The 9,065-nt window shown below is 35.8% G+C and overlaps 1 protein-coding gene across 2 annotated transcripts in view; it reads right to left on the bottom strand.

The window, feature by feature from the left end:
- Window positions 1-600: 600 nt before the first annotated feature.
- LOC127652880 (small G protein signaling modulator 3) overlaps window positions 601-9,065 on the bottom strand; it is a 36,995-nt gene continuing 28,530 nt past the window's right edge. Inside the window, exons 13-22 of one of the 2 annotated variants that reach the window (XM_052139305.1) lie at window positions 8,956-9,010; window positions 8,759-8,808; window positions 8,484-8,636; window positions 8,206-8,276; window positions 8,047-8,095; window positions 7,223-7,308; window positions 6,954-7,076; window positions 6,268-6,328; window positions 6,072-6,143; window positions 601-1,947 (exon numbers count right to left, since the gene is read on the bottom strand). In XM_052139305.1, the coding sequence (XP_051995265.1) occupies window positions 6,072-6,143; window positions 6,268-6,328; window positions 6,954-7,076; window positions 7,223-7,308; window positions 8,047-8,095; window positions 8,206-8,276; window positions 8,484-8,636; window positions 8,759-8,808; window positions 8,956-9,010 (720 nt within the window). In that variant the 3' untranslated portion in view covers window positions 601-1,947. The remainder of the gene's footprint in view (window positions 1,948-6,071; window positions 6,144-6,267; window positions 6,329-6,953; window positions 7,077-7,222; window positions 7,309-8,046; window positions 8,096-8,205; window positions 8,277-8,483; window positions 8,637-8,758; window positions 8,809-8,955; window positions 9,011-9,065) is intronic. The other variant, XM_052139304.1, reaches the window with a different exon arrangement.

The following is a 9,065-nucleotide window of genomic DNA, read 5'->3' as shown; positions in this document are numbered from 1 at the left end:
AAAAATAATAAATCAGATTATTCAAATACATTAATCTTCCAGAATAATATATTACTGAACACGAACATAAGCATATCGCTGGCAATTGGTCAGAGGCAGACTTTAGGGCTGTTCTCACAGAACACATTCTTGCATCTGAGCTATTTTTGTTGGTCTATGTAAACATGCATCAGACAGACGCTTTTGGAGCTTCTCACTTTGGTTACGTCTCATGTCATAAATGCTGTCAAGTTTAAAGTCGTTTTTAAAAACATCTCGAGACCCTATATGCTGATGCGCTCTATCCAGCTGTATTTAAATGGAAGAACGCATCCTTTGAGGTGCTTTTTACTAATTTTATGCTACCTGCTATCGGTCAGTGAGGTTCAGCAAGGTGGGCTGACTGCCCCCTGCGGGTCACAAAAATATGAAGGTGGTACTTCAAGCTTCAAACATCCTCTGATTCCTTGTTTTTAACTAGTGGGTCAGGAGCATGATTAATAGCATATAATCCTTAAACCAATAGCCCAAATTAGAATGTACAAATATTTAATATATTTATACCATTATTTTAGTTAGTTTTGGACATATAAAATACAAGAAATGTTACAGATATAGAGATTTATTTACGTATACATAATCCGTGTATGTGGATATGATCAAAAGCCCTGTGAGTTAGTCATGCTAAAACATTACAGAACTTTTTTCCAATCACAAGAACTAGAAAATGGATCCTTTCTTGTGTGCCACAGTAGGCTCTCGTAGAAGGCCTTTCTACATCATTCTGACTGAGTTGCAAAGCCTGCAATTCAACATGACCCATTATGACTAGTTTAGACTGCAATGCAACTCGCAGCTAAAGACTCAGCCTTACCATGTCTTCATGTAATTTACATTTCAAAAAGGTAAATACTAGTTTTTCGCTTCTTTATACTTTAAACAGTTCATAAGAAATGGCAAAATATGTGACACAAAGCCGATTCATTTTTACACCACCAACAATTAATCATTGACATCCTACACAGCCCCAACAGAGGCAGATTTAATCAAGTGATTTTAATGACTGCAGCCAAAACTACACATTTCAGCAGTGAGAATTCTGCTTGGAGACATGAGAGAAAGAGATCTTATTACAGAAAATATGTTTTCTCGGTCACTTTCCATAATTAGGCTTGCTAGGTTTGATGAAATTTCATGTTCATTTGATTTTTACAGATGAGGGACTGGTAACCACAGGCTGTTTTTTACAGTCATGCTAAAATATAACAAAGGAGATGGCTGCAGAGTTTACTTCAGTTATTTTGAAAAAAGTAATTATTTGAAAATTCTTTATAAAGGTTTAAATTGTTTGATAGAGCAAAGCTTGATATTGAAAATATTTGTTTGGCTAAACGTAGTGATTTAATCTCTGATTATACATGCCCAATATAAACAAAGGGAAAGGTGATCAGTCATCTGAAGCATCAGTTTGTTCTATTCCAAAAGTCTTTCCTACTAACTGCCATTGAGTAACTGAACAAAAGTGTAATCTGTAATCATGCCCAAAATGGTGGAACATGTATCTTACTAGGAGAAAAAGGAAGTGCTTGCAAGTATACCACACAATGGCCCTTTCCGTAGTTTGATACGGAGTAAACTCTTGGCACAGGAAGCATTCGACTCCTTTATGCAGACAGATGTTTTTTCAGTGTCACTTCTATGGTGCAAGTCAAATCGAAATCATTGTGAGGAGACACACAAACACAATTTTAATGTGATATAATGCTGTATGTGAAATAAACATGAATTTTCATATCTGGTCCTCTTTTCCTGCATATGGGTTATAAAGCAGAGTGTGGTTTGGCTATATGTTTGGCTCACGGGCTACCGGAGAGAACCATTTTTTTAGCCGTCGATATCCCAGCTGAACAGGTGATGTTTCACCAACATGTCCTGAACACCCTCCTTCAGAGGCCTCTGCTCTTTCTCCTGGAAAAAAGATCAGAGTGGGGTAAAGTGAGCCCTTCAGTAATGTGCCTTTGCAGTCGGCAATAACAATGATTAAACAACATCCCGAATTGCATCCAATGGCACACTAATAAAAACAACTGTGCTCAGAATGCCTGATGATTTTAAAGACTACCGTAATGTAATTAAACATGGCATTCTATCAGTGCTTGAGAGCAGTCAACCCATGCAGTTCACTAATGTGAACCATGATGCACTAACAATGTACCTAAACATCAGAACAGGAGTTCATCTATGAGCCAACATCAGTGTTTCAAGTGAATGTGCGGTCACTCTGAAACCTGTAACACCAGGCAATGCCTTACAATACTACTTAGTTCACATCAAAGAATTGTATTAGTAGCATGATGCGTACATCCAGAATGCAGAGGTTTTCCTAAGTATGTACTCCACCGTTCAAAAGTCATTTTTCTTTTTTAAATAAATTGATGCTTCTTTTTTAACCAAGGATGCTTTAAATTGATAAATAATTGCAGTAAAGACATTTATAATGTTACAAATGACTATTGTGGTTTAAATAATTGCTGTATCCTTCAAACTTTGTAAATCCAAGAATCCGCTACTTGCACCAATGACATTTTGGCCATTCTAACAGTCAGTTTAAAAGCCCCTGATTTTTTTCTTTAAATAGTTGACATAAAACAGTTATTTCAAACTGTAATAATAATAATTTGCAATATTATTAGCAGTATTTATTTACAATTTAAACCATCCTTGGTGAACAGATGCATTCATTTATTTAAAAAAACAAACTTTTGAACAGTATTTTGTAAGTACTGTGATAACATTGTATTGTGAAATACCAGGCAATTCATACACTAAAACAGTAACTTGTATAGCAGGAAGTGTTTGTGAGGGAAATGTATTCCAGAAAAAGGCATCTGAAAATTCAGCATTAAGGCCTATTCACACCAAGTCCGTATTTTTTTATTTTTTTTTAAACGATGTATCCTATGAACCTTTTAACAAAGATTATGAAAGTTTGTAATGCTGTAATAAAACTGTTGAGATGCTGAACCCCCCAGTGTTTCCCAACCTTTTTTAACACTTTATGACTAAAAAAAATTCTACGGCACAACACTATCCCACATAGGCTAACTATCGTCAATATTTTTTCTTTTCAAGAACTTGTCCATGTTTTCTGTCCATCTTAGTAGTGTGTTTATTGTAATGTTTGAAATTCAGCTATGCACAAAACAAAACAAGCCACATAGGTAGGGTACGCTGTGTGAGGTCGCAGGTGGCAAGAGCAATAAATAAGTAATGAAAAGCAACAAATTTGCTTCTTTTCTAATTTGTAGATTTGTTCTTGCAATGCCACAACAAATTACAGGGATACAAACTCATGAGGGGTGAAAAAGGTAAGACAATCACTGGTCCACGAACATTTTCTCTGGGGATATTATTTTTAAAGAATAAGCTCAAAATACCAATTCCAGCTATTTTAGTGATTCAAGTTTACAATTGTGCAGAATTAGCTGCCAAAAAAAAATATATATTTGTGAGGCTTGCTTCAGTTTCACAAATTTGTTCAATTTTATTAACTGATTAGTTCAGTGACCCCTTCTGGAAATGTCACTAGGTGGTGACAAATGAGCATCTTAGGTGCCATGAGTGAGTCAGTGAATCATTTTGAGTCGTTCATGAGCAAAATCTACCAAGAGACTTTATAGTGTTTAAGCATTAAAAGAAAAAAGCAGATCTATAGTCTTCCTTCAGTCTGAGCATTATTTGTCATCCAATAATAGTGAGTTTCAATAACGTCTTTACCTTCTCTTTTATTACAACTTGCATGGCTACAAATCTACTGACCTCAGTAGAAGAATTACAAACACAAAGCAGATCTACGGTATCATTTTCCTACAGTAGCCTATTTAAACCGCTGAACGTGGCTTTTATCAGAAAATATCACAATAATAGACAAATAATAATTTTGAGTTTCAATAATGTTCTTTCGTCATTGTAAAGCGCATTTCATGAGTTGAGGTGTCAACGCTCCGTCCAACGCCAGCGTCAAGCGCCACATCGCCCTCCACATGACAAGAGTTGCAGAAAGCGTCAGAGGGCAATTTTACGAGTTTGCCACCTAAAAAAGCGGGAGGTGTGCACAATAAACATTGAAAACGTATTTGGAAGAGAGAAAAAAGCTTGCAGTTGCTTTGATAGCAGAAAGTAATAAAAGGACTCCTTTATGTTTAAGTCGAAGCTTTTCTTGATGAATTTAAATTAGTTCAATAACTGGGGTCTCTGATTTTCGTAATGATAAGGTAATATTTAATTAAAAGAAATTAGGAAACATTCAATGTCTCTTAACAAATTTGAACAGTTTTTATATTTCTTGTTGCTTAGTACTCTCAAAGACATTATTGGAGAAGCAAAAACGTGTGTGAAAAACACTTTTTGTGATGTCACTTCATAGACTTCAATGTATTCTGCAGCGCTGACGTGATTCATGTGAAAGACCCTTAACACGTATAAATATCTCTCACTTTTGCACATTAATCATTGCTCTTCACAATCACAAAAGTGACCGATTCTGCTTTCAAAATGGCGAATTTCTCCGAAAGGTGAGGAGTTTGGATCCCTGAAATGTTTATATATTTTTTCATGCATTTATTTATTTTGTGGAATTTGATAATTTTCCACAGCACACCTGACAATCTTTCACGGCACACTAGTGTGCCACGGCACAGTGGTTTGGAAACAATGTATTAGCTTATGGGTCAAGGGATCCTGATATTGATGATGTCTTCAAGGAACTAGGACTAAAACAAGTGAAACAAAAAGAAGTGATATGGAAAGCCATTACAGACAAAATGGGAATAAATTAATATTCTTATCACAGTAATATTGTCCTTTCATAGCTCCATTTCATCATGTAGGTCTGGGTGATTTTTTTTTCTTCAATTATATCGATTAATTCTAATTTACATTTATTATTAAAAATACGGAATCAAAGTTTTGCATAAACCACCACTCCTTTAACCATGATGATTCAGATAGATCACTAATTATTGCTTTGATCTGTGACGTGTTTCAAGTGTACTGCATGTATAGCAAACATTCAGGAAGTGACCGTTTTGATACATTTTGCAAATTAAATTGTAATAAAATAATTGAATACTACTGCGCTGCTCAGCGTGCACCACTAGAGGGCGGCCGTGTGCCCTGGACTATCGGCAGCAGTTTATAATTATACATACAAATTGTTTAATGAGTACTTTCTAGATACTGATTTCTAGATAACATTCTAGATAGACTTAGATTAGATCAAATTAACTACATTGGCTAAGAAGTATTTTGCAGCTTTCTTATTTATAATCCTATTATTTCTAAACAGCTGTTTTTTTTATAAATTAGATTTTAATTTATTTTACATTTACACCATGTTGCCAACTTTACTTTTGTGCATTGTCCTTGCATGCCTATATTTCCTATAATAAAAATAACTTTGATTTCTCTAACCAGATGGCCCTGCATTCCAATAAAGAACATGTTATTTGAATCATGTTGGAGTTACTTTTTAGTTGAGTACATTAAAAGGTTGAAAAATGTAACCGTAAATCTTACGTTGATTTTTTTTTGGCCATATCACCCAGTCCTAACATGTCAGCTACATTTCAGCAAAGAGTACTTCAAGTGACTGAATCTGTACTGAATGAGTACATTTCATTTTCATTCAGATACACAGGCTTTGCAGAGGATAATGGAAATTCGGCATCAAACTCTAAATAGTACTGGTGAATTTTGTTTATTACAGTTCATGCCATTTAGTCGTTTCAAACAGGGCATGAGCAGGCCTTTATCCTTATAAGCACACTGGAATACAAGGGTCTTTTCAGAGTTAAAACATTGGCAGAGATTAGTATTTGCTTTAGTGTTTTAATTAGTATTTCACACAAAGGTTGCTGAACCAGTTCTCAGAGGTTTAGTTCTAGCAGGTTTACTCAGTAGTCACATTATGTAACATGTAAATGGTAGACAACAAGAGAGAGGGACACTCCCAGCACCAAAGCTACTACTACCACCACTGGCTGTTTTGCAGCTAGTTACTATGCATCAGGCTAACTCATTGTCAGCATTACCTAGAGGTCCCAACTAAAGAGGTGATGTTGGACCAAGACATCCACCACTTCTGATTTCAGAATGGGAGACTTCTGAAATGGCAGATAAAACACGCAAACACATGTTACCCTGTGTGCAGTCTGTGTGTATTTGTGTGTGGGAAGGGATAATCTTTTGAGACACTGAGTGAATGTGTCTGAATTGCAGAGCTCTCACCTCTTTTTTGGTAGGCAGCTCACAGTCTTGGGACAGACTGAAGGCAAACTTTGAGAGAACTCTAAAAGTAGCACACACAAACTCATGTCAGATATACACACAAGATATATAATAAAAACAAAAACAAGTGAACATTCATGGTAGTAGTTCCTAACACCAGGTTTCGTCCAATTAATCTCCATGACTTTTCCAATTGTTAAAATAAATTAGCTGTAATTACAGATGATTAAGAGCATTTCTAGATGATTTAATATATTAGACCTGGGCATAACCAGATAAACTTAAATTTATTATAGAAATGTCCATGACTATTCAGGATGTTATTAACTACCATGACTTTACCAGACCTGTAAATCACAATTCTAAAATTGCCAGATATTTCTAGGTTTTCCATGACCATGGGAAACCTGTAACACACAGATGAGCTAAAATATATTTGCAATGTTGATTTCTCCTAGCAAGAAATAATTTTAGTTTAAGAATCAGCTAACTAGAAACAGCTGAAGCTACTTGGCCTAAATACATTAAATGGTCTGTAAAGGACTTGTCTTAATGTATGCCTTTGACCAAGGACTTTAATCTTTTGAGCTGAATTTTACTTTCAATGAACTGATCTGCTCATGCCCACTCAATTCCTGAGTCGTCTTCTACTATTCTTATCAACCTGTCAACAGTCTTGGTCTTACCTGAGTTCACACTTTATCTGGACCCAGCCAGGACTGCGCAGGAAAGACCAAGGATGGTACCATTTCTCCACTGCACTCATACTGGAACACAGTACCTCCAGCCACAGGTGCAACACCTGCTCACTGCCACAACACACACACACACACACACACACACACACACACACACAAAACTTACTAACGAAGTACTTGCCTTTTTTTCACAAGATGTGGAAAAAGCAAAATAACAAATTAAATAAGATGTGACAGCAGGGTAACAAGTGACTTACTTTAGCCCCACACAAAGGAGCGAACGGAATTTGACATCCATCTGAACATGTGCAGCATCGTGGCTCATATTAACAGACTGCATTGCCTAAGATGACAGACTGAGAGCACTCAACATACAAATGTAAAGCCGGCATTAAAAGAAACTCAAAGAACAAGTGATTAATGGTTAATGCCTGAACCAATTTTTTTAAGGGTTAGTTCACCCAAACATAAAAATTCATATATATATATATATATATATATATATATTTTTTTTTTTACTTTTAATGCGGTTTCAAAACCATATGACTAATTGCACAGTTTGGAAAAAAGATGCAATGAAAGTCAATGGTGACTAGGGCTGTCAAAATTCTGAAATTTGGCTGATGATATACTGTCAAACAAATAACTGCAACAATGATAATTAATTGTCTGTTTTAGGGCCTGCATGATTATGACAAATAATTGTCATACAAATTGTCATGCTTTTGTCATTGGTGTACTGTATTTGCCATTACACAATCATTAAAGTGAAACTGGAGTGCTTTGCATTCACTAAAATCCTTGTTTATATTTTTATGAAAGTTTGGGGTGAATCATGAATATCGTGTTCAGATGATTATTGAATAATAATAATAATGCTTTATGGTGACTGTAGCTATTGGTCTCTAACATTCTGCCTAACATCTCCTTTTGTATTCCACATCAAAAAGAAAGTATGGATTTGTAACAGCATGAGGATGTGGAAATGAGTTCTTTTTTGGGTAAACTATCTCTTTGAGGATTTTTCAATGGTGTAATTGACAGTTTAACATGAATATGAAAATGAAGATTTCAAACTCACTCTGTAAAGCAGCTCTTCAGGTGTGAGAACCTTCCCATCTTCATCTAACCTGAAGAGACAAGGATCAGACCAGCTATAACATCAACAAAGCATTTTTAAGGAAGCAAGTTTTGCAGTTAGGTTCCGCCACGTCCGTAATTGTATGTGTATGGGTCTCACCTGTAGGTTTTGCACAGCACCAGTCTGGAGTAGACAGAGTTGAAATCCCTCTCCACTTCCCTGCTGGCTGCCTGTGATCAATACACACAACCAGCTTTAACATATACTACTAACATACAGTATATACATCTACACATTAAAAAAAACCAACCTGCTACAAAATATTTATGGAGTAAAGAAAACAATAAACCTCTCAATTGCCAAGTAGTATTTACAGTACCATATTTACATGTGCTAATATTCTAATTCATTCTAAGTTTGAAGGTGGTAATAGGTACCTCCTCAATGAAGAGCCAGGGGTGACAGGGTCCACCCAGTATGGAGGGCTTCTTCAGGCCATGCTGAAATATAGCCTTGAGTGCAGGACACAATGTCCCTCTAACCAAATCATTCACTGCCTCAGTAACAGTGTCATCTCCAGCCAGAGAGTACTGAAAGACAACACAGATATTCTTTAAAAAGTACAAAAGCAAATGAACTTATCAGAAACCATGCAACAGTTTCTAAGCAAAGAAATTTTTTAGCCATTACACAAAAATGTAACTGCACATACCTCTTTACTTCGCTCATCCAAGATTTCCACAAATTTAGCAGGAAACCAGCCTAAAAATATTCAAGAGTTGCAGGAGATACTGACTGATATACTGATTTTGCTTTAACACATTCTTGTTTTAAGGTTTTCTGAGTGTAGTTAAAGCTACAACAACTTTGGAAGATTGGTTTAATGGTTATAGTTGTATCACAGCTTACCTCTCAGACCATTCAGCTCTCCCACCCAGCAGTGCTCATCTTTCTGTGAGACGATCTAACAATGGGCACAGAAGTACACAGATAAGGAAAAAAAATCTATAGAATTAGTT

This window comes from Xyrauchen texanus, chromosome 12, assembly GCF_025860055.1.
Source record: "Xyrauchen texanus isolate HMW12.3.18 chromosome 12, RBS_HiC_50CHRs, whole genome shotgun sequence".
Classification (NCBI taxonomy): Eukaryota; Metazoa; Chordata; class Actinopteri; order Cypriniformes; family Catostomidae; genus Xyrauchen; species Xyrauchen texanus.
This window is presented reverse-complemented; position numbering and strand designations above follow the sequence as displayed.